This window comes from Podarcis bocagei (assembly GCF_964188305.1).
Source record: "Podarcis bocagei genome assembly, contig: HAP1_SCAFFOLD_44, whole genome shotgun sequence".
NCBI classification, from domain to species: domain Eukaryota; kingdom Metazoa; phylum Chordata; class Lepidosauria; order Squamata; family Lacertidae; genus Podarcis; species Podarcis bocagei.
Window position 1 is genome coordinate 562,430 of NW_027670336.1, and position 27,852 is coordinate 590,281.

Consider the following 27,852-nt stretch of genomic DNA (forward strand, 5'->3'; position numbering starts at 1 on the left):
TAAATCCTATTCTCATCATAAATGAGTAATACTTTCTCATGCATGCTTTTTATGCTAATATACAAAAGTATGCCATTTCCCTTTCCAGAAATGCTTAATTGCCAATTCAATGAACTGAAAATGGATGGTTGCTGTTATGTTTGGGGAAGCTTTTAATATTTGATGGACTATTGTATTTTAATATTATGTTGGAAGCTGCCCAGAGTGGCTGGGGAAACCCAGCCAGATGGGAGGGGTATAAATATATTATTGTTGTTGTTGTTTTAAATTGATCCGGTGAGTTTTCTCCTCTCAAAAGAGGCAGGTGGAATCTCCATGGTTGCTAATAGCATAACGTTGAAAGGCTAGGCAAATATGGGGAGCCCTAGAGCATCTGCTTGGCATGCAGAATGTCCCAGGGTCAACCCCTGACATCTCCTGCAAGGGCTGGACAAAATCCCTGCCTGAAACTCTGGGGAGAAGCTGCCAGTCAGTGTAGACCAGGGGTCCTCAAACTATGTCCCGTGGGCCGAATCCAGCCCTCCAGGGTCCTGAATCTGGCCTGCACAGCCTTTTCAGAACCCGCCAAGTGTCCGAGGCTGAAAGCATCTCGCCGCCCGCTCAGTCAGTCCTTGCGTTCCGCTGAGGTAAACACCACTGGCATGATGGCGGCTCTACTAATGAAAGCCCAGGGGTTTTGCCCGGGAACGGGGAAGTGTTGTCTTTTGGCTTGAAGAGCGAAGTTGAGGTTCCTTACGTATACTTTAAAGGTGGGAGAAGGAAGTGTAGTCCTATTTCTGTGAGTGGCGCAGCAGTCTTTCCACTCCTGTGATTTACATGCTCTGAAAGTTGGGATCTGTTTTGATATTTTAATTTTAAAAGGGTGGAGTGAAACCGGATATTGAACATCTTTTTAACCTGGGGAGCCACATTCTGGTTGAAGGAGGCCAGGATTTGCCCCCAAGGCCTGGGATGTCCCTCCTCCCCTGCAGTAGGACTTGGAATCCAGGAGAAAACTCTTGGAATAGCCTTGCCAGGTGTTCAGGGAGGGACTCACCTGTCCCCATGTCCTTCTCTTTGCAGATGTGCTGCAAACTGTGTTGGAATGTGAAATCAAGCTTTATTTACAGCGGAAAATAACAAAGAAACATGGTGTGAGCTGTCTTCCACAGCCGTCTCCTCCTTGGTCAGAGTAGAAGAGTACAAAGGCCAGAAGTGATTTACAGACTGACTTCCATTCTTACACAGACAGTACAGAAGGTGTAAACATGGATATCATGTTACACTAGCTTTGGGAGAATGAAATACTGACAGTTTGGCCCCCAATTTGGTCCAAGACCAAAATCTGCAGCCCTCATGGTTCAGGAGTGCCAGGGACTACGTGGTGGGGGCAGTGGGGGCCGCTTTGGCCCAGACTGGCCCCTGACCCTGAGACGCTCTTTCCTCCCGCAGGACCGCTGATGTTACGCCCTTTGGGAAAGTGGGGAGGAACAGAAACCAGCAGCCAACAGCATCCCTTCTCTGCTGGCCTTTGCCCGAAGGTCCCCCCATCTCAGAGCAAGAAGCTCTCCCTCATGGATTCAGTCCTTTCATCACTTCCATCTCCCCAAGAGGCTCCCAAGGCTACTCATCCTCTGCAGTTGAGAACAGACCTGACTGAAAAGAACGGCTTCCTCTTCTGGTGACACCAGAGAATTCTAGAAGACATTCACCCTTTCCATAGCATTATGGATGCACGATTCCCACAGGCAAGTTTCTTGGCAAGACAAGGGCCTTCCCTGGCCATAGAGTGTCCTCCTCAGCATCCCCAACGAAGGAGGTGGGTTGCAAGAGCTGCAGCTAATGGGGGGGCTGTCCTCCCCCCTCCCGTCTCACCTGGCTGCTAGGTAGGAAAGCAAGACCCAGAGAGAGTTGTGGGAAACCCCGAAACCAGCTTGCTCTGTGCCGGAGCCAAAGCTGTGACAGATGGAGAAGCAAGATCTGTTCGGGTGTTGATGCTGTGAGCCCCTCCGTCCTACACTCCGGTTGTGTATGTGAGTAAATAAAACTAGATATCATAAAGACAACACAGTGTCCGCTGACTTTCGTTCCAAGGAAACCGAAGATGGGAAAGCGCCTGGGACCCCTGGAATCTCACCCCTCAGAGACTGGGGTAATTTGCAAATACAAACACACACACAATAATTTGTGCCTTTGTTCCTAATAGATAACTAAGTGTGAAGAGCATGTCATGTGCTTTAGCAATAGCTCTCCTGTAAATAAGGAAATGCAACCCCCATTGCTGGTCAACTCAAAAAAGCAACAAAGGAATCTGCTCTGGTGTCCCATGAGGTCTGTGGGGCCCTTAAGTAAGAGGAGCCACTTTTAATAACTGAATTAAAGAAATTTTAACATAATCAAACATTCAAATTACATTTTACAATTTCAATTAACACCCCCCCCCTCCGTGTCTTCCCCCAACTTCCCTTACTGGTTTATAACACCTCTGTTTCTTTTGCTTATAAATTTGTATTCCTTATATATTAAAATTAAGTGTTCTTTCGCTGGTATTTCATCGCCTTTCCATCTTTGAGCTAGTAAAATTCTGGCTGCTGTTGTCGCATACATGAATAGATTTTTCTTATGTTTTGGTAAATCCTCCCCTAAACAACCTAATAAAAACGCTTCTGGTCTTTTAACAAAGGTTATCTTAAAACTTTTTTTTTCATTTCATTATAGATCATCTCCCAGTAGGTGGAGCCAGGTGGGCCCAGGTCCAGGTGAGGGGGGGTTGCCATGGTGACAAGGACCACAGACTTGCAGGCGGCCATTTTGGGTTAGTAGTGGGGCGAGTGGAGAAGAGAGCAGTTGGTGGCAGTTGACGCAGGACAAGGCGAGGCAAACAGTGGATTCCTATTGTCTCAGTTTCTTATTTCATTTATTACTTGTTTTTCTCTTCTTGAAGATGTGCCACAGGCTTTCTTCATCCAGCAATGGTGAGTATTGGAGGAAACAAGAGTAGGGAGAGGATCCCTCAGACCTTCCTCCCGCTGCCAGGGCTCTTTGCCCCCCACTCTGCACTCTCAGCAGTGAGGAACTGACAGCCTGACTTTTGCTGGAGCCAGAGCAAGATCTCTTGCTCCAGGTGATGCAGAGCTGCCAGGCAGCTGCCCTGAGAGGCCTCCATGCCCTGCAGGTGTCCAAACACCGGACAGTGGAGGCCGTTCTGGGGAGGGACCCCCGTGGGGAGGTGGGGGAGGGAGGGGCTTTGGGGAAGGGATTGTCCGTCTGCCGGAGAGGAGGACCCTACTGGCCTAGGTTCACGTATCCTGTCTGAAAGGGGAATCATTGTTGGGACTTCTTGTGAAATTCTGGGTCAGGAGTGCGGTTCCTACAATGGAGGCATGTGGAACACTACTACACTGTGGAACTGTAGCAGGCTCCAAATTGGACTTTATGAACATATGTGGAACAGAAACTAGCAGACATTTGGTTTTTATGAATGAACTGATTTATTGGGACTTCCATCTATATTGCACTTTATGTGTTGTTTATGTGCAAAATAAACTTTGATATTGTGATAAGAATATATAGAAGAGTATTGTTAATGTGAATCCACAGCCGGTTACATCTTGTGTTTGTCGAATGTATTTCATGTAACACAAGCTTTGATGCTGTTTTGCAAATTCCTAGAATGGAGGCATGTGCAACAGGTCAATCGCCATCTACTGGTCAATCCACAACTCTGGTCACTGCTCCCTGAGAAAAGCTCAACAACTCTGGGCAAAGACAATGGGTAGATGACTGGCAGGTTTTTTATTACTGGGAATAGATCTCAGCATCTTGGAAGTTAGATGTCCCTGCTGTAATGCATAGGTAAAGGTAAAGGGACTCCTGACCATTAGGTCCAGTCGTGGCCGACTCTGGGGTTGCGGCGCTCATCTTGCTGTATTGGCCGAGGGAGCCGGCATACAGCTTCCAGGTCATGTGGCCAGCATGACTAAGCCGCTTCTGGCGAACCAGAGCAGCACACGGAAACAGAAGGCGAAGGTGTAGATTTAAGAGACCAAATTCCCAAGGGCATAAAACCTCTTCAGTCAGTTTAAAATCCACTTTCCCAGTTTGATGTCCTAAGACATATATCTCATTCAGCCCACATTTTACCAGCTTCCTCACATATTTCTCACAGAGGACTTTGACAAAAGCCTCACTGAAATCAAGATGCACAATTTCCACAGAAAGTCCCCTCATCAAGAAAGTTTGTAACTCTATCAAAAAAAAAAAAGGAGAGATTTCTCTGACTTGACTTGTTTTTGAGAAAGCCATGTTTTCATCCTGTATGTTGTAAAATCTTCAGATGAAGGGCGAATAAATTTTAAAAATAATAAATGAGGATATTGACATGTGCAAAGGAAGGAGATTTATGTATTTATTTAATTTGTAAACCAACCAACCCAGTGTTGCCGACTTGAATAAAATATTGGTAGGTGGCCAATGCCTAGAATGGAAATGCCTAGAATGGCAGTAACTTTTTTAAAAAGTAATATTTTGAGCCCGTAGTTCAATTTCCCAGCCACTCCCCTTGCCCTGGAGAACACTTCTAGCATTCCATCTCCTCTACCTGAGGCATTGTTCAGAAAGCACCTAGAAGCTCCCTAGAGGTTGAAGTGCCGATCAAATTTCTGTTTTGCGCTCTATTAATTCCAATTAGCAGTACTGGGGGTGGTTCGGATTCTGGGGCAGTGCTTTTGTCCAGCAGAGGGTGTCACAGGGCCAGCCTACTTTCCCTTTAAACCAAACTTGGGTCTCCAGCTGTTTTTGGACTACAACTGCCATCACCCCTAGCTAGCAGGACCAATGGGGAGGGATGATGGGAACTGTAGTCCGGGAGCTGCTGGGGACCCTAGTTTGGGAAACCTTGCTTTAAAGCAACTTTTGCACTTCACCCGCAAAGATGGGACCTGGCTACATTTGTATTTTCTTGTATTTTGTTTTCTTCATGACCTTTGTGCATTTATTATTTATTTTTTAAGAGGGAAGATTGAAAGAGAAATTGTATGACAAGTTGCAGAAGAATAAAAGGTTGTGTTTGGAAAAAAACACAAAAAACCTGGGGGGTGGCCTCCTCAAATATTTTTTTAGGGGGGTGAAGAGTTGGCACCTATTCCCTACACCCACAGGTCTCAGGATGGTTACAACATAAAAACACAAAACATCACATGTTAAAAGAGCATTAGATGTATTTTTTTAAAAAAAATTATTAATGTTCTTACGTTACATCGGTAAACATTATCATGTTACATCACAAGGCTTATTTTACTATAATTTTCAACATGTATACAAAGTTGATATGCAAAAAGAAAAAGAAAACAAGGACAAAAAATTATTCCAAAATCATATATGTACCAACACTTTGGACTTCCTGTCTATCCCGTTGTATGTTCCTTTTTCACAAATGAATGTATTCTTATTATTGTATATTTCTTTACATTTTTTTCTAATACATTCCTATATCAATATGTACCCTTGGTCTTATTTCTCAACTCAGTCTCTTTCCAACGTCATTTGAATGCTAGCATAGATAGCAAACCTTTACTGTATTTTTGAACATATATCTATCCCACTTTTAAATAATTTTTTGTTTTGAATTGCCTCTCAGGCTATTTGTCAACTTCACCATTTCAGCAAATTCTTGTAGCTTGTTATGCCAGTCTGAGCTGTAATACTTCTCTAAAGGCATTTGGGATGTCTCTGCCAACAATACTTAACAGAAATCCCTCTGGTCTTTTTAGAAAGGTTATCCCAAACATTTGTTTTAACTCATCATAAATTAAGGCCCATAACACTTTTATCTTCATACACATCAATTAGCCAAAGCCTGGATTCTAAAGCTGTATAATGAGATTGGAGCTATCAGTGAGATTGGCTGAGACTGAAGCTCTTTCCACATTCCATACACTTATAGGGTTTCACCCATGTATGAATTCTTTGATGGGAAGTGAGAGAGGAGCTCTGACTGAAGCTCTTTCCACATTCCACACACTGATAGGGTTTCTCACCTGTATGAATCCTTTGATGGAAGGTGAGAGAGGAGCTATCAGTGAAGCTATTTCCACATTTCACAAACTGATAGGGTTTCTCCACTGTATGAATCCTTTGATGCGAGGTGAGGGAAGAGCTATCAGTGAAGTTCTTTCCACATTTCACACAATGATAGAGTTTCTACCCTGTATGAATTCTACGATGGGAGGTGAGACTGCGGCTGTCACTGAAGCTCTTTCCACATTCCACACACTGATAGGGTTTTTCTCCTGTATGAATTCTTTGATGTGAAGTGAGATTCTGACTGTGACTGAAGCTCTTTCCACATTCCTCACACTGATAGGGTTTCTCCCCTGTATGAATCCTTTGATGGGAGGTGAGAGAGGAGCTATTAGTGAAGCTCTTTCCACATTTCACACACTGAAAGGGTTTCTCGCCTGTATGAATTCTTTGATGGGAAGTGAGATTCGGGCCGTGATTGAAGCTCTTTCCACATTCAAAACAATGATAGGGTTTCTCCCCTGAATGAATTCGTTGATGGGAAGTGAGAGAGGACCTGTGGCTGAAGCTCTTTCCACATTCCACACACTGATAGGGTTTATCCCCTGTATGAATTCTTTGATGCAAAGTGAGACAGTGGCTGTAACTGAAGCTCTTTCCACATTCCACACACTGATAAGGTTTCTCCCCTGTATGAATTTTTTGATGGGAACTGAGAGAGGAGTTCTGACTGAAGCTCTTTCCACATTCCACACACTGATAGGGTTTCTCCCCTGTATGAATCCTTTGATGGGAGGTGAGAGAGGAGCTATCAGTGAAGCTCTTTCCACATTTCACACACTGATAGGGTTTCTCCCCTGTATGAATTCTTTGATGGGAAGTGAAATTCTGTCTTTGACTGAAGCTCTTTCCACATTCAAAGCAATGATAGGGTTTCTCCCCTGAATGAATTCTTTGATGGGAACTGAGAGAGGAGTTCTGACTGAAGCTCTTTCCACATTCAAAGCAATGATAGGGTTTCTCCCCTGAATGAATTCTTTGATGGGAACTGAGAGAGGAGTTCTGACTGAAGCTCTTTCCACATTCCACACACTGATAGGGTTTCTGCCCTCTATGAATTCTTTGATGGGAAGTGAGATTGGAGCTATGACTGAAGCTCTTTCCACATTCCACACACTGATAGGGTTTCTCCCCTGTATGAATTCTCTGATGGGAAGTGAGATTGGAGCTCTGACTGAAGCTCTTTCCACATTCCACACACTGATAGGGTTTCTGCCCTGTATGAATTCTTTGATGCAAAGTGAGACAGTGGCTGTAACTGAAGCTCTTTCCACATTCAAAGCACTGATAGGGTTTATCCCCTGTATGAATTCTTTGATGGGAAGTGAGAGATGAGCTATCAGTGAAGCTCTTTCCACATTCAACACACTGATATGGTTTCATCCCTGTATGAATTCTTTGATGGGAAATAAGGTTGACACTCCGAGTGAAGCTCTTTCCACATTCAAAGCAATGATAGGGTTTCTCCCCTGAATGAATTCTTTGATGGGAACTGAGAGAGGAGTTCTGACTGAAGCTCTTTCCACATTCAAAGCACTGATAGGGTTTCTCCCCTGTATGAATTCTCTGATGGGAAGTGAGATTGGAGCTATGACTGAAGCTCTTTCCACATTCCACACACTGATAGGGTTTCTCCCCTGTATGAATTCTTTGATGCAAAGTGAGACAGTGGCTGTAACTGAAGCTCTTTCCACATTCAAAGCACTGATAGGGTTTCTCCCCTGTATGAATTCTTTGATGCAAAGTGAGACAGTGGCTGTAACTGAAGCTCTTTCCACATTCAAAGCACTGATAGGGTTTCTCCCCTGTATGAATTCTTTGATGGGAAGTGAGAGATGAGCTATCAGTGAAGCTCTTCCCACATTCAACACTCTGATATGGTTTCATCCCTGTATGAATTCTTTGATGGGAAATAAGGTTGACACTCCGACTGAAGCTCTTTCCACATTCCACACACTGATAGGGTTTGTTTCCAATAAGATTTTGTTGAAGGGAAGTGGAATGGGAGTTCTGTTTGCAGCTTTCTCCACACTCAACATTTTTATCTGGCTTCTCCTCTCTGGGGACTTTATCGTGGTCACCTTTGTTCTCGATTTCAGATTCATCACAATCTGCAATGAAGACAAAATTAGAGCCTCAGGAATAAATGGAGAAGAACTGAAGGGAGTTGTGTCACATGACAGACACAAGAGAGCAGAAGCAGCAAAGCAGGCTGTGAAGTGCTGGGACTGCACAATCATTTGTGCCTACTCAAGTTATTCAGGCCTAACTGCTAACTGTTGAGTCACTCTGACATGTGACTTAGCAGCCATTTTCTCTCTGTGTTCTATGTAAGATTTCAGTCAGAGTCAGTATGCCTCAGTTGTGAGGAACAGAGTCAGTATGTAATCTCAGTCAAACTGTTTGGAACCATGTTGTTTATAGAAGTTTATTTTAACTAAGTAAAGCTCTTATTCTTTCACTTAAAAACTCTGCATTATTAATTTACGTGGAGTGTCAGGTTATGGGCCTTGTGTTTTATGGATGGCGAATTGCTAAAGCTGGAGAATCAGGGTGCTGTCGCTGAGGACCTCAAAGGGACTGAAGTCCAGTGGTGAGACCGCGTACCGAAGAAGCAGACTCGATGCAGCAAGAGCAGAAGCCATACCAGCTCAGCAACCTACGCAGTTTATTAATCTTGGCAACACTGCCCAGATGGAACGTCTGAATGGTAAGAACTACCTGACTTGGGCTCTCAAGCTTGAACTGGTTCTAAAACGTGATAGACTTTGGCGCTGTGTGGAAACTGGTTTGAAGCCACAACCCTCTGAGCAGGAAGGTGAAGAAGATGATAGAGCCACAGCGCACATTTTCTTGGCTCTAGAGGAACCACAGGTCCTGCACATTGCAGATTTGGACTCTGCCAAACAATACTGGGATCGTCTACATCAGATACATCTTTCTGACAGTGCTGGCTAACTGCGGGAGGCAGTGGATGACAGGAGTGCCTGGCGTGCTCTGGTCCATGGAGTCACGAAGAGTCGGACATGACTAAACGACTAAACAACAACAACAGGAGACTGTACAGAACTGTGCTACCTGAAGGTGGATGTTTAGCCACACATCTCCAGACTTTACACGTTATTCCTCTAGTTGCAAAGGAGAGGTAAAAGATTTCCAGACCTGGATCAAGTTTATATCCTTCTATCCAGCCTCCTACCAAGCTTTAATATTGTGATAGCCTCTCTTGAAAGCATGAGGCAAGAAGATTTATCGATGGCGTATGTAACAACCCATCTACAGGAGGAATCTGAAAAGCACGTGGAAAAGCTGAGTGAGAAGGCAGACTGGTGGAGTTTGAGTCGCCCTGCTAACCAGAGACCCAGATTCTCATGAGAAGATGGGACCGAAGAACGCTCCACAGATCGTGCCATGTTGGCAAAGAACTGCTATCGGTGTGGCAAGCTCGGGCACATGAAGAAAAATTGCTGTGTGAAAATCCCAGGAAAAGCGAGCGATCCATGTGAGACAGAAAAGTGGATACATTTCGTCTCGGCCACCACAAGAAAAGAAAAGAATTTTTTTCCAGACAGCTACATTTTGGACTGGCTCTGCCAGAATCATAATGAACAACCCTGACTGCTTTACAACACTCAGCAAATTGCCAAAAGGCAAGGACAGCATTTATCTTGCTGATGGGCAGAATTGCCCAGTCTCAGGTATAGCTATGTGCTATCTGCCATGCCTAGACGCAGAATAGGGATATATTGTTGTTGAGGACTAGAATTTTCTTTATTGTCAATTTCATGCCTTACAAATGTTGGTTTTGAATTTATTTTTGAGGGTGATGAGTGGTTTATTAAGAAGCAGGGCAAGGTAATTGCTTCTACAAAAATGGTGGATGGCTTGTATTCTTTACAGCATTCTCCGCCCAGTGACGGGGTCACAGAGAGACCAAAAGATGGAAAAAATGATGTGTTAATAACTCAACTATGTCAGCAAAACTCTAATTGCCTGCATAAAAACTGCATCCATGCTTTGCATAGAAAAATGGGGCATGCAAGTTTCAAATATCTGGAGAACATGCAAAAAATATGTAAAGATTTAAATGTCAACCAGTGCAGCACATACCTTGAATGTGCTATTTGCAAGCAAGCAAAAACAAAGTTGCAACCAATACCAGGTAGAAGTGATAGAATTTCTATACATGCTTTGCAACTTGTTCATTCTGACTTAATTGTTCCTTTCCCAGAGAGTGAGGGAGGATCTAGATACTGCCTAATTATTGAGGATGATAAAACAAGGTATTCATGGCTATATCTATTGAGAAACAAATCAGAATGTGCTGATGCTTTTAAGTCCTGGAAGGTATGGGCAGAAGGACGTTTTCAAAGGCCAGTTATTCAACTCCAAACCGACCGAGGAGGTGAATATTTAAGTAATCATTTAAGTAATCATTCCAGACATGGCTTAAACACCATGGAATAACGCATCGTCTTACATGTCCAAATAGTCCCTGGGAAAATAGAGTTGCAGAGAGACATGTGGGTGTCGTACAAATTGTAAAGGACAGCTTGTTAACTGAAGCTGGATTGCATCAAAATGATGCAAAGCTCTGGAGAGAAGCTCTCCTGATTGCAAATTTTCTAGTGAACCATACTTTCACTACTGCCACGGGTGATATTCCCTACAGAATGCTTTCTGGGAAGGAACCAGATCACACAGGTTGACACGTGTGGGGGAGTTGGGCTTTTGTTTATATCCCCAAGTTTCTGAGATGCAAAGGTGAGCCTAAAACCAGAAAGCTACGTTTCATTGGCTATCAGGGCTATTCTAGCAGGCATTATCATTTTGCTTTGGGATGTGGCCGAGTAGTCATTTCACAAAATGCTGAATTTGCTGAACAGGATAGGTGGGAACAGGTTCATGCCAATCCTAGTATTTTAATTCCTCTCTCAGTACAGCCACAGGAGCCTCTCAGGCAGGCAGCTGCTGAAGAAAGGCTAGAAAGTGGGGGAACTGACACTTTGCAAAGTGCCACAAGCAGTGAATCAGAGGAACAACAAAATGATGAACTGGAGGAGCAACAAGAGAAGGAAAGCCCAGTGGTTATTCCTAGGAGGTCCACACAGACTACCAAGGGTATCCCTCCAGATAAATTGACTTTTGGTGCAACAAAAGGGTGTCATGTTAATTGTACAGAGCTGCAGGACTTTGCCAGTGTGGTGTAGTGGTTAAGAGCGGCGGACTCGTAATCTGGGGAACCAGGTTCGATTCCCCGCTCCTCCACCTGCAGCTGCTGGGTGACCTTGGGCCAGTCACACTTCTCTGAAGTCTCTCAGCCCCACTCACCTCACAGAGTGTTTGTTGTGGGGGAGGAAGGGAAAGGAGATTGTTAGCCGCTTTGAGACTCCTTAAAGGGAGTGAAAGGCGGGATATCAAATCCAAACTCTTCTTCTTCTTCTTCTGCTCAAGTTCTGAAACTACCTTCTAAGGAACAAACCCAATGGTTTGACGCCATGAAAGAAGAGTTGAGATCATTCAAATAAGGTTTACACACTAGCCAAATTGCCACCAGGTGAAAAGTGAATTTCTAGCAGGTGGGTCTTTAAAAGGAAGATTCAGGTGTCTGGTGACACATGTTTTAAAGCTAGACTGCTAGCAAAAGGTTTTGCACAAAACCCAGGAATTCACTATGGTGAGCTTTTTGCGCCCACTGCCAAGGCAGAATCGGTGAGGCTTGTTTTGTCTGTTGCAGCCGACAAGAAATTGGAAGTGAGTCATTATGATATTACTTCTGCATATCTAAATGCTCCTCTGGACTAGATGATATACATGGGACAACCCCCAGGGTTTGAGGAGGGGAATGATTTGGTGTGAAATTAGACAAAGCTGTCTATGGTCTTAAGCAAAGTGCTAAATGCTGTATAAACACACAACTCAAATCTTGGATTTAAAAGGAGTATTGCTGACCCTTGCTTGTATACAAAAGGATCAGTCAACAATTACATATTGGTTTTGATCTTTGTAGATGACTTGATGGTGGCAGGTAGTCCCACAGGTAAAATTCAAAATATAGCAAATCAGCTGGAAAAACATTTCAAACTAAAAGACCTAGGACCAATAAGTCACTATTTAGGGGTCCAAATATGCAGAGAAGCAGATGGAAGTTTCTTAATATGCCAACAGCAAAAGATTAAAGGTCTGCTTGAACAGCTAGAAATGCAGGATTGTAATGCTGTGCAAACCCCTATGACTGTAGATTTTCAAAAGACTGAAAGTGATGTTTTGTTTGATCAATCAGATTTATAGGTAAAGGTAAAGGTACCCCTGCCCATACGGGCCAGTCTTGACAGACTCTAGGGTTGTGCACTCATCTCACTCTAGAGGCCGGGAGCCAGCGCCGTTCGCAGACACTTCCGGGTCACGTGGCCAGCGTGACATCGCTGCTCTGGCGAGCCTGCACCAGAGCAACACACGGAACACCGTTTACCTTCCCGCTATAAAGCGGTACCTATTTATCTACTTGCACTTAAAGGTGCTTTCGAACTGCTAGGTGGGCAGGAGCTGGGACCGAAAGACGGGAGCTCACCCCGCCGCGGGGATTTGAACCGCCGACCATACAATCGGCAAGTCCTAGGCACTGTGGTTTTACCCACAGTGCCACCCACGTCCCTAACCAGATTTATACCAATCGGTAATAAGATCTCTTCTGTACCTGAGCCTGATATTTCATTTTGTGTAGGCATTCTAAGCAGAAAAGTAAGTAAGCCTAGTGTAAATTATTGGGCTGCTGTGAAGCAAATACTGAGGTACCTGAAGGGTACACAGATTAAGTGTATAAAATTATCTGCATCTAATTCAAGTGATTTGCAGGTGTTTGTGGACAGTGACTTCGCAAATTGTCCACCCACGAGAAAATCAACCAGCGGTCTAGTGGTCATGTTTAGAAATTCACTAACTGGTTGGAAATCCAAAAAGCAAGGTTTTGTTGCCACATCTACATGTGAGGCAGAATTTCCTGCATTATCTGAAGAGTGTAACAAAGTCACATGGTACATCCAGGTATTAAATGATTTGGGATATGAAGTGCAACAGCCTGTGACAATCTATGAGGATAATCAAGCTGGTATCACATTCGCTAATTCAGAGAACACTTCAGCACGTGCAAAACACATGGCCACCAAATTTTGCAATGTTAAAGACTATATACAATGTAATGTGATTAAGTTGGTTTATTGTCAATCACAGGATAATTTGTCTGATTTATTTACAAAACGTTCCCTAGGGTGCAACATGTTGAATTGATTGCAAAGCTGAATCTTGTGGACAAAGTATATGAATAAGTTAATTTTTCATGTTTATGCTTCTGCTCTCTAGGTCTTTGGGGGAGTGTCATGTGACAAAGACACATGACAGTAGAAGCAGCAAAGCAGGCTGGGAAGTGCTGGGACTGCACAATCATTTGGGCCTACTAAAGTTATTCAGGCCTAACTGCTAACTGTTGAGTCACTCTGACATGTGACTTAGCAGCCATTTTCTCTCTGTTTTCTCTGTATGATTTCAGTCAGAGTCAGTCTGCCTCAGTTGTGAGCAGAGTCAGTATGTAATCTCAGTCAAACTGTTTGGAACCATGTTTTTATGAAGAAGTTTATTTATTTATTTTTTTATAAATTTTTTATTGCGTTTCTTTTCATAGGTTCACAGGTTCATTTACATAGCAACATACAAGAAACAATTTTTATAAATAAAGAAAAATAGAAAAAGAAGAAAAAATTAAATATGTTTCAAATCATCTTTCAACAAATTACTTTCTATTGGACCTCCTCACGTCCTCCCAACATTGCGTTCTTTAATCTAGCAATATCAGCAATTTATTACCTTGTTTCACCGCTTATTGTACCTTTAAATTTATTATGTTACCAATTTCAAAAGTTTGTAATTTAATTTTAATACCTTTATAATAAACATAATATATTTGTTTCAAATTTGTCTCCTTTTATGTCATAACTTACTTTATCATTTACCTAATCAAGTTGCAGAAGCATAACGTTTCCTAATCGTGTACAATCTTAACATTCAAACAGCTTATAGTATTTTTGCAAATAGTCCTTGAATTTTTTCCAGTCCTCCTCCATTGTTTCTTCGCTCAGATCTCGGATTCTGCCAGTCATTTCTGCCAACTCCATGTAATCCATCAGCTGCGTCTGCCAGTCCTCCAGTGTGGGTAAATCTTGTGTCTTCCAGTACTTTGCGATAAGAATTCTTGCTGCTGTGGTTGCATACATAAACAAAGTTCTGTCCTTCTTTAACACCTTCCGGTCCACCATGCCCAGAAGAAAGGCCTCTGGTTTCTTGGGGAAGGTATATTTAAATACCTTTTTCAATTCGTTATATATCAATTCCCAGAAGGCCTTTACTTTCGGGCAGGTCCACCAGAGGTGAAAGAATGTCCCTTCTGCCTCCTTACATTTCCAGCATTTGTTATCAGACAGATGGTATATCTTAGCCAACTTGACTGGGGTCATGTACCACCGGTATACCATTTTCATAATGTTCTCTTTCAAGGCACTACATGCCGTAAATTTCATACCGGTGTTCCACAACCTTTCCCAGTCCTCAGCCATAATGTTATGTCCAACATCCTGTGCCCATTTTATCATAGCAGATTTAACTGTCTCATCCTGTGTATTCCATTTAAGCAGCAAGTTATACATTCTCGAAAGTACCTTAGTTTTTGGTTCTAATAACTCCGTCTCCAGTTTCGATTTCTCCACCTGGAAACCAACTTTTTTATCCATTTTAAAGACCTCTTGAATTTGAGCATAATGTAACCAATCTCGCACCTTACTTTTTAGTTTGTCTTGGCTTTGTAGCTTCCAATTGTCTCCAACTCTTTCAATTAATTCCCAATATTTTGGCCAGTAGGCCTCCATATTGGGCCTTTTTTTGAGAACCTTGGCTTCCATCGGTGATAACCACCTCGGGGTCTTACTTTCTAGTAGATCCTTATACTTCATCCAGACGGCAAAAATTGATTTTCTGACAATATGGTTTTTAAACAATTTATGAACTTTCGCCTTGTCATACCACAAATATGCATGCCAACCAAAAGCATTGTCAAACCCTTCCAGATCTAGGACATCGGTGTTCTCCAACAAAAACCAATCCTTCAACCAGCAGAAGGCTGCAGCTTCATAATATAACCTTAAGTCCGGCAGGGCAAACCCCCCTCTTTCTTTTGAGTCAGTTAGTATTTTAAATTTTATTCGGGGCTTTTTGCCCTGCCAGACAAACCTAGATATATCCTTCTGCCATTTTCCAAAGCATTCCACTCTGTCCACGACCTGTAGGGTTTGAAACAGAAATAACATTTTCGGCAAAACACACATCTTTATAGCTGCAATTCGACCTGACAAGGTAAGTTTCAATCTTGACCAAATATCCAAGTCCTTTTTAATTTCCAACCAACATTTTTCATAATTGTCTTTAAATAAATTTAGGTTTTTGGTGGACAAAAATACCCCCAGGTACTTCACTTTTTTAACCACACTTAATTCTGTTTCTTTCTGGTACCCCTCTGTCTCTGTAGGTGTCAAATTTTTGGCCAAAACCTTAGTTTTTTGTTTGTTTAGCTTGAATCCCGCCACCCGACCAAACTCCAAGATAAGTTCAAGAACTCTTTTTGTACTAGATTCTGGCTCCTGTAATGTTAAAACTAGGTCATCTGCAAAAGCTTTCAGTTTGTACTGTTTCGCTCCGACCACTATACCCTGCACCAACCGGTCCTCCCTAATCATGTTCAGCAACACCTCCAGGACAGAAATAAATAACAGAGGAGATAGAGGGCACCCCTGTCGTGTCCCTTTTTCAATTTTGAGTTCCTCCGACACCACATTGTTCACTATCAGTTTAGCTTTTTGTTCTGAATAAATTGCTTCTAATCCATTTTCAAACCCCCGCCCCACTCCCATCCCTTCCAAATTTTTCTTCATGAACATCCAAGAGATGTTGTCAAATGCTTTCTCCGCATCAATAAAGATTAGCACCGCCCTTGTGTTCCTAATCCGCAAAAGCTCCAATATGTCAATGATGTTCCTGGTGTTATCAGACATATGTCTACCAGGGAGAAAGCCTGCTTGGTCCTTGTGAATTACTTCATTTAGTACTTTTTTAAATCTACTTGCTAAAATGTCTGCAAATATTTTGTAATCCACATTCAGGAGTGAGATGGGACGGTAGTTCTTAAGCTGAGTCTTTTCCAATTCTGACTTGGGTATCAATGTGATGAATGCTTCTTTCCACGTTTCCGGTGCCCTCTTCCCCTCCATAATCTGGTTGCAAACCTCCAACAACGGTTGTATCAAAAAATCCTTCAAGGTCTTATAATATTTGGAGGTGAGTCCATCCGGGCCTGGAGATTTGCCAAGTTGCATATTCTGAATGGCACCTTCAATTTCCTGTTGAGTTATTTTGCAATTGAGAATTGATCTTTTATCTTGGCTTATTTTAGGTAGTCCATTTGTCTTTAAAAATTGGTCTATTTCCGATTCTTTCTGAGGCCCCTGTGCATAAAGATCTTTAAAGTATCTGTGGAAGCACTTCCTTATTTCTTCTGGTTTCTGAACTATTTTTCCTTGAATCTCTAAGTTTGTAACCGTATTTAACTTTTGCCTTTTTTTCAGCTGCCAGGCTAGCAGCTTTCCACATTTATTTGCTGATTCAAACGATCTCTGCTTCATTTGTTTGATTTTCCATTCTATCTCTTGGTTAATCAATTTCGAATATTGTGCTTGATGGAATTTAATTTCTCTTAACACCTCCTTTGACTTTGGTTTGGTTCTCAACTTTTTCTCTCCTTCACTTATTTTCTCTAAAATTTTCTTTTTTCCATTCCAGAATTTTCTCTTTATTGTGTTCTGTTGTATCAGAAACCCTCTCATAACTGCTTTACTTGCGTCCCAGATTGTTCTTTTCTCCACCGTAATGTTCAAATTTATTTCAAAATAGTCCTTTAGCGTTTTTTGGGCCTTCTTAACAATCTCTTGGTCTCTTAACAAGGTGTCATTCATCCTCCATCTGAAGGATCCGGTTGGCATAAGTCTCAATTCCATTTTCAAAGCGTTATGGTCGGAGCAGGTTTTTGGGCAGATTTCCACTTTTCTTGTTTTAGGTGCCAGCCCTCTAGATATCCAAATTTGGTCGATTCGTGTCCATGACAGATGGGCCTCAGAAAAGAAGGTTCCTTCTTTGCCCAAGGGGTTCTTTGTCCTCCAAATGTCAATCAAATCCATATTGTCTGTCATTTCAAAAAACGTTTTAGGAAGTCTGCCGTCTGTTGTCAAATTTTGATTTTGGGATTTGTCCATATTTGTTGACACCACCCCATTCATATCTCCCATCACAATGATATTAGAATAGTCCAAATAATCCAGCATTGTCTCATGCAGCTTCTTATAAAATTCTGATTTTCCATCATTTGGCGCATAAATTCCTAATATCAAAATTTTCTCCCCTTGTGTTTGAATTTCAATTGCAAGAATTCTTCCATAGTCGTCTTTAAATAAAAATTTTGGTGACAGGTTCTCCTTTGCATATATTACCACACCTCTTTTTTTGACTTTGTCTGATGAGATAAATTCTTGGCCTAGTCTTTTGTTGATTAATACTTTCCCGTGGAGCCTAGTCACATGTGTTTCTTGAAGACATATTACATCCAATTGTTCTTTTTTTAGGATATGGAATATCCTCCTTCTTTTTTCCGGAGAATTCCCGCCATTTATATTCCAACTAAGTAGCTGCAGAGACATCCTGTTCTATTTAAGTTGCTCTTAAGATGGGGTGTCTTCCTTTTCCTCAGATCCCGAGGGTGCAGGCGTTGACCCACCTCCAGGCGGTGTTGGTATAGGTAGAGGTGGAAGCCAATTTGCTCCTTTTTGGAGATCTTCTCCGTGGTCGTGAAGGAACTTTTGGTTGTCTTCAGGTGTTCTGATTTTAACCTTCTTTTCTTTGTAAGTAAAAGATAATCCTTGTGGGAACTCCCACCTATAGGGTATTGCGTTGTGTCTCAGCAGTTTTGCTAGTTCTGTATAGGTGGCTCTGAGGTCCAACAGCTGTCTCGGGATATCTCTATAGATTTCCACCCTTTTGTCTTGTATTTCAATTGCTTTTTTAAAGTGAAGTCCTAGGATCTTGTCTCTCTCTTCCTTTGATCTTAGAATTATCAAACAGTCTCTAGATCTGTCCTTCCTTACCAATCTTCCCAGTCTAAATGCCAAGACAATCTTGAAGTCTGTGTCTTCCTTTATGCCCCAGAACTTCGAAAATTCTTGTGTCAAATATCCAATCAGATCTCCTTGCTCGAGTTCTGGGATGCCTCTCAATTTGATGTTGCTCTCACGATTTTTCAGTTCCACCATTGACAGGTAGACTTGTTGTTCACCCACCTGTTTGTGCAGAGGCTTGACTTCTCCTTTTATCTCCTCAACCTCCTTTTGTAAAACTCACACTTTCTGAATAGCTTCCCCAGCTAATTCCCGATTTTCAGCTGTTGCTCCTTGCAAATTCTCTATTGCTTGTGTGTGCTGGGAAACTTGTTCAGTCAATTTTTGAATCGAGGAAGTCGCTTTATCTATTTTCAAAGACTGGTCGTCCACCTTTTGGTTTAACTTTGACAATTGCTCCAATATTTGTTTCAAAACTACATCTGATCCACCTGCTGCCATATCTTCCTCAGTGGACTTCTCGGTTATTTCAGCTTCCCCCTTTTGTGCCACCAGTACAGCTGGAACCGACGATGCACCTGATGACCTCTCTGTGCAGCAATGGCTAAGAGCATGCACAGACTTTCACTTCTGGAAGTAGGAGCATACACCTCAGTGTAAAGCAGCTGTTCCACTGTGTAAACCCTCTGGCTACCAGCCTAGCCTTGTACTGCAGTTCTCCAGTTGCTGTGGGTTTAAGACGGTAAACCCGGCGGCTGCTCACGGCCTGCTTGCCTGCTGGCAGCGTTGTGCTGGAGAACACACCTAGAGACTCCATTGAGTTCATTTCCTTCTGCATTGCCTCTTGCCACTTCCTGGCTTCCTCTTCAGGCAACTTCTGAACTTCCTCAAAACTCTCTGGTTCACACTGAGCCACACCAATCCACACGCTAGTGACCTCAAACCTTTCAGGTGGTATTCCTTTAGTAGTGTGAGCTGAACACCTCAGGTACCCCCTCTGACCCACTAGGGCCAACTAGTGTGTCCTTGCTCTCAGACAACTCCCCCTCTGACTTACTGCACCTTCTGGATTTCTCAACTGGACTTGTGGGTGAGGAGGAGCACTCTTTGGCTCTAGCTTAACAGCTTTAGGAGATGCCCTTTCCTGTTCCTGCTCTGGGTTGGGACTCTAAGCCTCAGCAGCAGGATCAGTTTCTACCTTTCCTTCATCAGCAGTCAAGCAGACTCTCTGAAAGAATGTCTGGATTCCCAAGTATGCATTGCCACCCACTCTGCTCACAGAACTCAGCACTCCTGCTGACTAGAATCCTAGACTGATTGCCTTCTGGATAGGCAAATCTCCACCACTTGGTCCCTGGCTCATACCCACAAAGGATCATTCTCTGGGACCTAGAGCCACCCTTACTGTGTTTGGCACAAGGACCCAAGCCTCACATCCAAACACAAAGAAGAAATGCACCTTGGGCTTCTTGCTGTGCAGCAGAAAATAGGGCGTGTCCCCTACTACAGAACTGTAAGAACGGTTCAGAGTGAACGATGTAGATTTCAATGCTTCCACCCAAAACCGCTGGAGCAACCCTGTGTCAAAGAGCATGGCTTCGGTTGCCTCCTGCAGCATTCTCTACCTGCATTCTGCAACTCCATTCTCCTGAGGAGAATTTGCTACAGTCAACCTGTGGTGTATGCCTTTCTGGCAGAAGAAGTTCTGCAACGCAGACCTGGTGAACTCTCCACCGCGATCTGATTGAAAGCTCTTGACCCGCAGTAAGAACAGTAGTTCTCACTGCCGTTATCCAGTCTTTCACCAAAGCAGCGGCCTCTCACTTGTGCTTCAGAGAGAAAATCCACCCATTTCTGGAATAATCATCCACCAGAGATAGCACAAATTTGGCTCCTCCCAGACTGGCAACTGGCATAGGGCCCCAAAGGTCTGCATGGACTAGCTCAAAAGGTTTTGTGGTTACCCTGTCAGACCTACGATAAGAGCACGTCTGAACCTTGGCTTTCTTGAAGGCACCCTTCATTCCAGGTATTTGTCACATGCCTTCATCTTGCACCCCTCAGTGCACCCTGGGACCTTCTTCACGTACCCCCAGTTGATATGTGACATTCTCCGGTGCCAAACGCACCCATCATGAATGGGAAGGTTACCACACTGTGCTTGTGCATCCTCAGTGGGACCTTTACCTGCAATACATGTTTCTAGCACAAACAGCCTGTCTTTGTATTCAACACTGACCAGTTGTTGCCCACCTCTGGAAATGGAACACACATTATTTTCAAAACACACTTTGAACCCATCATGGACAAGAGAGGAAACAGAAAGCAAACAGCAATGCATCTCTGGAATGACATAGGCCTCAATCTCTGCCTGTAAGAAAAAACAATAAACAGACCCAGACATAGTTAGTTAATACTTGGAACCATCTGCAAGAGTTACACTTCCAGTTTTCACAGCCTTGCAGTTCCACAAAAAACCACTAGATGGCAATGGCATGAGGTGGTGACGCCCCACTGTCAATCACCCAGCTCAGCCTGTGGCCCTGGTCAGTTTTTCACTGTTGCAGCAGCCAAATGATGCTGTGACGACATGTCTCTGCCAGTTCCCTTGGGACCTTTGCGAGGCTTCTCACGCTTGGCAGCTCCTGTTATCTGGTTGCCACAGAAAACGGCCTTGGAGACATCCTGTGGCTCCACTGGACAATTCCGAACCAGGTGGAATACAGAGCCGCACCGGAAACGTCGGGAAGAAAAAGCTTTCAGTTTCTTCACTTCTCCCTTCTCCCTTCACCCCCACTCTCGGGTGCAGCACAGCCTGGACCTGCTCACCCTCCAGCTTTCTGCCTGTAATGCCTATAATGGCAGCAACTTTTTAAAAAAGTAATATTTTGAGCCTGTAGTTCAATTTCCCAGCAGCTCCCCTTGCCCCAGAGAACACTTCTAGCATTCCATCTCCTCTACCTGTGGCATTGTTCAGCAGTGGGGAAAGTGACCTCTTCACACCGGATGTCCATTTGGTATGGCCCTTTCCAGGTTTTTGCCTGCTCATCGTATTTGTCTTTCATTTGTTCTCCTATGTGCGTTGCCAGTAGAAGCCACAATTCTGTGGGTACTCTAGGTGGTGCAGAAAGTTGGCAGCTATTCCCTACACCCACAGGTCTCAGGATGGTTACAACATAAAAAAACAAATTAAAAACACAAAACACCACATTTTAAAAGGGCATTAAATGTCAATCAGCCAAAGGGAAGGCCTGGTTAAAAAGGTGTGGATTTTCCTGGCTCCTAAATCTGTATAATGGTTTTTCCAACCTTTGTATGGATTCTTTGATGGGAAGTGAGATTCTGACTTTGACTGAAGCTCTTTCCACATTCCACACACTGATATGGTTTCTCCCCTGTATGAATTCTTTGATGTGAAGTGAGATTGTGGCTGTGACTGAAGCTCTTTCCACATTCCACACACTGATATGGTTTCTCCCCTGTATGAATTCTTTGATGGGAAGTGAGTTTGGAGTTCTGAGTGAAGCTCTTTCCACATTCCACACACTGATATGGTTTCTCCCCTGTATGAATTCTTTGATGGGAAGTGAGATTGGAGCTCTGAGTGAAGCTCTTTCCACATTCCACACACTGATAGGGTTTCTCACCTGTATGAATTCTTTGATGGGAAGTGAGCCTGTGGCTGTGACTGAAGCTCTTTCCGCATTCCACACACTGATAGGGTTTCTCCCCTGTATGAATTCTTTGATGGGAAGTGAGAGAGGATCTTTCAGGGAAGCTCTTTCCACATTCCACACACTGATAGGGTTTCTCCCCTGTATGAATTCTTTGATGGTAAGTGAGATTGGAGATCTGACTGAAGCTTGTCCCACAATCCACACACTGATAGGGTTTCTCCCCTGTATGAATTCTTTGATGGGAAGTGAGATTGGAGCTACGAGTGAAGCTCTTTCCACATTCTACGCACGGATAGGGTTTCTCCCCTGTATGAATTCTTCGATGATAAGTGAGAGAGGTGCTATCAGTGAAGCTCTTTCCACATTCCACACACTGATAGGGTTTCTCCCCTGTATGAATTCTTTGATGGGAAGTGAGATTGGAGCTACGAGTGAAGCTCTTTCCACATTCTACGCACAGATAGGGTTTCTCCCCTGTATGAATTCTTTGATGTGAAGTGAGATTGTGGCTGTGACTGAAGGTCTTTCCACATTCCACACACTGATAGGGTTTCTCCCCTGTATGAATTCTTCGATGTGAAGTGAGATCGGAGCTCTTCCTGAAGCTCTTTCCACATTCGACACACTGATAGGGTTTTTCCCCTGTATGAATTCCGTGGTGGGAAGTGAGAGAGGAGCTCTGAATGAAGCTCTTTCCACATTCCACACACTGATAGGGTTTCTCCCCTGTATGAATTCTTCGATGATAAGTGAGAGAGGTGCTATCAGTGAAGCTCTTTCCACATTCCACACACTGATAGGGTTTCTCCCCTGTATGAATTCTTTGATGGGAAGTGAGATGGGAGTTCTGACTGAAGCTCTTTCCACATTCCACACACGGATAGGGTTTTTCCCCTGTATGAATTCTTTGATGGGAAGTGAGATTGGAGCTCTGACTGAAGCTCTTTCCACATTCCACACAATGATAGGGTTTCTCTCCTGTATGAATTCTCTGGTGCTTAGTGAGATCGGAGCTCTGACTGAAGCTTTTTCCACATTCCATGCACTGATAGAGTTTCTTTCCAATGAGATTTTGTTGATGGGAAGTGGAATGGGAGCTCTGATTGCAGCTTTCTCCACACTCTAAATTTTTACGTGGCTTCTCCTTCCTCGGGATTTTATCGTGGTCACCTTTGTTCTCAATTTTCGATTCATTACAATCTGCAATGGAGACAAAAAGGGATTAGAGCCTCAGGAACAAATGGAGAAGAACTGAAAGAAGTTGGGCTTGTGTTCATTACCTGTGTTGTTTGTCATTAACCATCATATTTATTATTATGTTCTGAGCTGTTGAATGTTGGTTTGTTTAATATACAGTAGTGGTCAAAATTGGGGAAGACTTTTGTAAAAAAGTGTATTTCAGAGTTTTGATGGCTTATAACACCATTTCGTTTGGAGTAATATCATAAAATATCAATGGAAAGATAATTTAATGAAGACTGCAATTCAACAAAGGTTGTTCAATTAGCCATATTCTATCAAACGTTATAGCCAAATAACCAGAAAAAGCAAAACTTGCTTAGGTTGACTTTTGTCAGTGTGTTATGTGATTGCTGTCAGGTTGGTTGGGGGTTTTTTTTTGTTCTTTCATTTAGTGAGGTTGTAAAACATAATAAAATTATAGAAATGGCACAAAGAGTTGACTGGTCACCCAGAAGTGATGTAAAATTGTAGTATTAAGTGAACAGGGCTACAGTTATGAAGAAATTAGATGGAAGATTGGGGAAAACTTAACCAAAGCTGGCATTTCGATATTATTGAAGAGGTATAAGGAGTCTCAGCAACTATAAAATCAGACTGGTAAAGGCAGGAAAAGGTGCACAAAGGCAAGTGACGATCGAAGAATAGAGAGACTGTCCCTACATGACAGAAGAAAATCATTTTGGTGTATACAAGATGACATGGCGAGATGTAATGTGAAGTTGAGTGCAAGGACTGCTTGAAATGTTAGAATTCTAAGGAAAAAGCCATTGTTATCTCTCAAGCATGAGTTTGACCAAACTGCGGGAGGCAGTGGAAGACAGTAGGACCTGGCGTGCTCTGGTCCATGGGGTCACAAAGAGTCGTACACGACTAAACAACTAAAGAAAATCTCTCAAGCAAAGGTTGAAAAGATTAAACCCATGTTAACTGGACAGCGGAACAATGGGACAATGTTTTTGGAGGGATGTGACCCAAATCTCCTTGCTTGGTAGTGATGGCATGAAATACACAAGGGGAAGAATCAGAGAAGATTTACATCCTACTTGCTTTACACCGACCGTGAAACACCCAGATAGGTGTGATGATCTGGGGTTGTATGGCAGCAAAAGGTGTGGGCAGAATTTTCGTTATTAATGGGAATGGAAATGCCCCCAAATAAAAAATGAAATACTTTAGCCCAAACTGAAGCCTTCCGCAGGTGATCTTTACTCAGATACTGAAGCATTTATATATACTTATTTATATATTTACTTTCTTTTTTTAAAATAATAATTTTTATTAAGTTTCATATTACCGAATTAAACCAATTAGTCCAAATTATAACAATACATATCATGTAATCCAATTATTTTCCAAATTATAAAATTTTGTGAGGGGTACCCATGCTTCTTGATCGGCAGGAGTCCAATCCTCGAATATTTTCTGCTGCTTTCATATTAAGAATGATATTTCCAGTCCCTTCTTCTCAATCCTTGTCGTTACTCATTTTCCTTTTCATTCACCTCCGAATTGCTCCGCAAGTGGGTTGAAAGAAACAGTCTTGTTTGTATTTCTGTGTGGGCTTTGTACTGCTCTTTCGTAAATCCCAATAATCCAGGCATTTCCGCTCGAGCAAGCAATCGCCATCTTCTTGTTCTGATGAAATACAGTCCAAAAGCTCACTCTTTAACTTTTCCGACCTGTTGCATCGTAAATTAGTCTTTTTCCAGGAGGGCTGCCCCTTCCAGTTCACAATCTCATCTAAAGTAATAAATCTTCGGCTTGCCCTCCCCAAGACCAAACCTCCTGCAACACAGGTCTCATATCAAATCTCCATTCTAACTGCGTCACAAAGAGAGCCCTTCTTTCGAAATCCTTTACAGAGTAAAACCTTTAAATTCATATTATTCCCACACAGTTCCTTTTTAGTCCCATTTGCCAATTAGTTGCTGTGATGGATATTTTAATAGGGAGGGTTATTAGTTAATCACATAGAGCAAAAAAAGATAAAAAGTCATTTCACCCCCCCTTTAGTTCCGTTGCACTCCAATCCACATACCAGCATGTCTGTAGTTCTTTGATGTAATCTTCCGTCTCAGTCTTCTTCATTTCAGTGGTAAACTTGTTAGCAAATAAAAACATCCTGCCTCTCTTGAAGCCTGTGCGCTTTCTTTCACCAATTTTTTTCCTTTTAAGTAACGCAACTAGTTTCGCTCCTGAAAGTAGCTTCGGAGGAGTTCCGAGGCCCGCCGAGGGTTGTGCACCCAGTGCCTCACCCCCTCCTTCTTCCGAACTCGGGGGTGATTTATGGCAACAGCGGGTGAAAACTGCATCTCTCGCCCCTGGAGAGATGAGGGAGACTGATTTACTCCCCATAATCAGCCTCTAATTACCTCGTGCGAGCTGGATAGATGTTAATATCCGCCATCTTCCAAGGCACCCCTAGCGGCCCCCTCCTACTTATATATTTATTTTCTATTTCAACAGGACTTAGCTCCATGTCCTTTTGCTGCTGTGTGAAAAAGGTGCTTTCACCTAATGAAGGGAAGTCAGAATTATTTAAGAAGTTGCATGAGACATTATTGGACTATTTGGATTACAACCTAATTATGATGGGAGACATGAATGGAGTGGTATCTACAAATATGGACAAAGCACAAAGACAGGTAATCTCCAGAGATGGGAGATTACCAAAGACTTTCTTTGAAATGACTGAAAATATGGACTTGATTGACATCTGGAGAACAAGGAACCCTCGAGAGAGAGAGGGAACCTTCTTCTCTGAAGCAATGATGACCTGGACCAGAATTGACCAAATTTGGGTTACTAGTGGGATGGCTCCAAAGATTAAGAAAGTGGAAATCTGCCCAAAGACTTGCTCCAACCATAACGCCATGAAGATGGAAACGAAATTTACAACAACTGGTTCATTTAGATGGAGGATGAATGACACCCTGTTTCAAGATGAGGAGATTTACAAAAAGGCCCAAAAAACCCTAAAGGACTATTTTGAAATAAACTTAAAAACAGATGTGGAAAAAAGAGTGGTCTGGGACGCAAGTAAAGCTGTGATGCGAGGATTTTTAATTCAACAAAATTCAATAAAAAAGAGAAAACAAAATGAAAAGAAGGAAAAGATTTTGGAAAAGATAAAAGAAGGAGAGAAGAAATTGAGATCTAAACCAAAGTCCCAGGAGATTTTGAGAGAGATCAAGTTATACCAGACACAATATATGGAATTGATGAATCAAGAGATTGAATGGAAGATTAAGCAAATGAGACAAAAGACATTTGAATCTGCAGACAAATGTGGTAAACTTCTGGCTTGGCAATTGAAGAAAAGACAGAAACTAAATACAGTTACAAGCCTAGAAGTTGATGGAAAGAACATACATAAACCCAATGAGATCAGAAATTGCTTTTTGAGTTATTTTAAAAAATTATATTCACAAGGACCGCAGAAGGAGGAAGATATAGATGAGTTTCTTAAACAATATGGATTACAAAAAATCTCTCATCAAAGCAAGGTGGATCTAAACCAGAAAATAACAGAACAAGAGATAGAGGGTGCCATCCAAAATATGCAACTGGGCAAATCTCCAGGACCAGATGGGCTGACTTCCAGATATTATAAAGCTTTGAAGGAGTGGTTGGTACAACCGTTAAAGGAAGTCTGCAACGAGATCTTAGAGGGGAAAAGGGCACCAGAATCGTGGAAAGAAGCATATATTACACTCATACCAAAAACAGAGACTGAAAAGACTCAACTTAAGAACTACCGGCCAATATCATTACTTAATGTGGATTACAAAATTTTTGCAGACATTTTGGCAAAAAGATTGAAAAGAGTGCTGATGGAGAAGATTCATAAGGACCAAGCGGGCTTTCTCCCAAAAAGGCACTTATCAGATAATGTGAGGAACATAATAGACATTTTGGAATTATTAGAGGTGAATATAAATACTAAAGCAGTTCTGATATTTGTGGATGCGGAGAAAGCCTTTGACAATATTTCTTGGAGTTTTATGAAAAAGAATCTTCATGGGATGGGGGTAGGCCAAGGATTTGAGAATGGTATGGGTGCCATATACTCTGAACAAAAGGCTAAGTTGATTGTAAATAATGTGATAACTGAAGAATTTAAAATAGAAAAAGGGACACGACAGGGGTGCCCAATCTCCCCTCTACTTTTTATTTCTGTTCTGGAGGTGTTGCTAAACATGATTAGAGAGGACCAGCAGGTTAAAGGGGTACAGGTCGGAGCTAAACACTATAAGTTAAGGGCCTTCGCAGATGACTTAGTACTTACCTTACAAGAGCCAGACACTAGTACAAAAAGGGTTTTAGAGTTAATTCAGGAATTTGGTCAAGTGGCCGGATTCAAACTGAACAAGCAAAAGACTAAGGTTTTGGGAAAAAAATTAACAGTCATGGAAAGGGAGAAGTTCCAGAATGAAACAGGTTTGACGGTGGTTAAGAAGGTGAAGTACCTAGGGGTTTATATGACATCTAAGAATTTGAATCTGTTTAAAGATAACTATGAGAAATATTGGTCAGAAGTTTAAAAAGATCTAGAAATATGGTCAAATTTGAGACTTTCAATGTTAGGCCGAATTGCAGCTATTAAGATGAATGTACTGCCTAGAATGTTATTTTTGTTTCAAACATTACAAATTCTTGACAAGATGGAC

The 27,852-nt window shown here is 42.4% G+C and overlaps 1 protein-coding gene across 8 annotated transcripts in view; it reads right to left on the reverse strand.

Moving 5' to 3' along the window:
• Nucleotides 1-5,076: 5,076 nt before the first annotated feature.
• The window catches only part of LOC308579474 (uncharacterized protein), an 80,855-nt gene continuing 58,079 nt past the window's right edge, over nt 5,077-27,852 (reverse strand). For all 8 annotated transcript variants that reach the window (XM_081214014.1, XM_081214016.1, XM_081214013.1 and 5 more), the window contains one exon: nt 5,077-8,171. In XM_081214014.1, the coding sequence (XP_081070140.1) occupies nt 6,181-8,171 (1,991 nt within the window). In that variant the 3' untranslated portion in view covers nt 5,077-6,180. The remainder of the gene's footprint in view (nt 8,172-27,852) is intronic.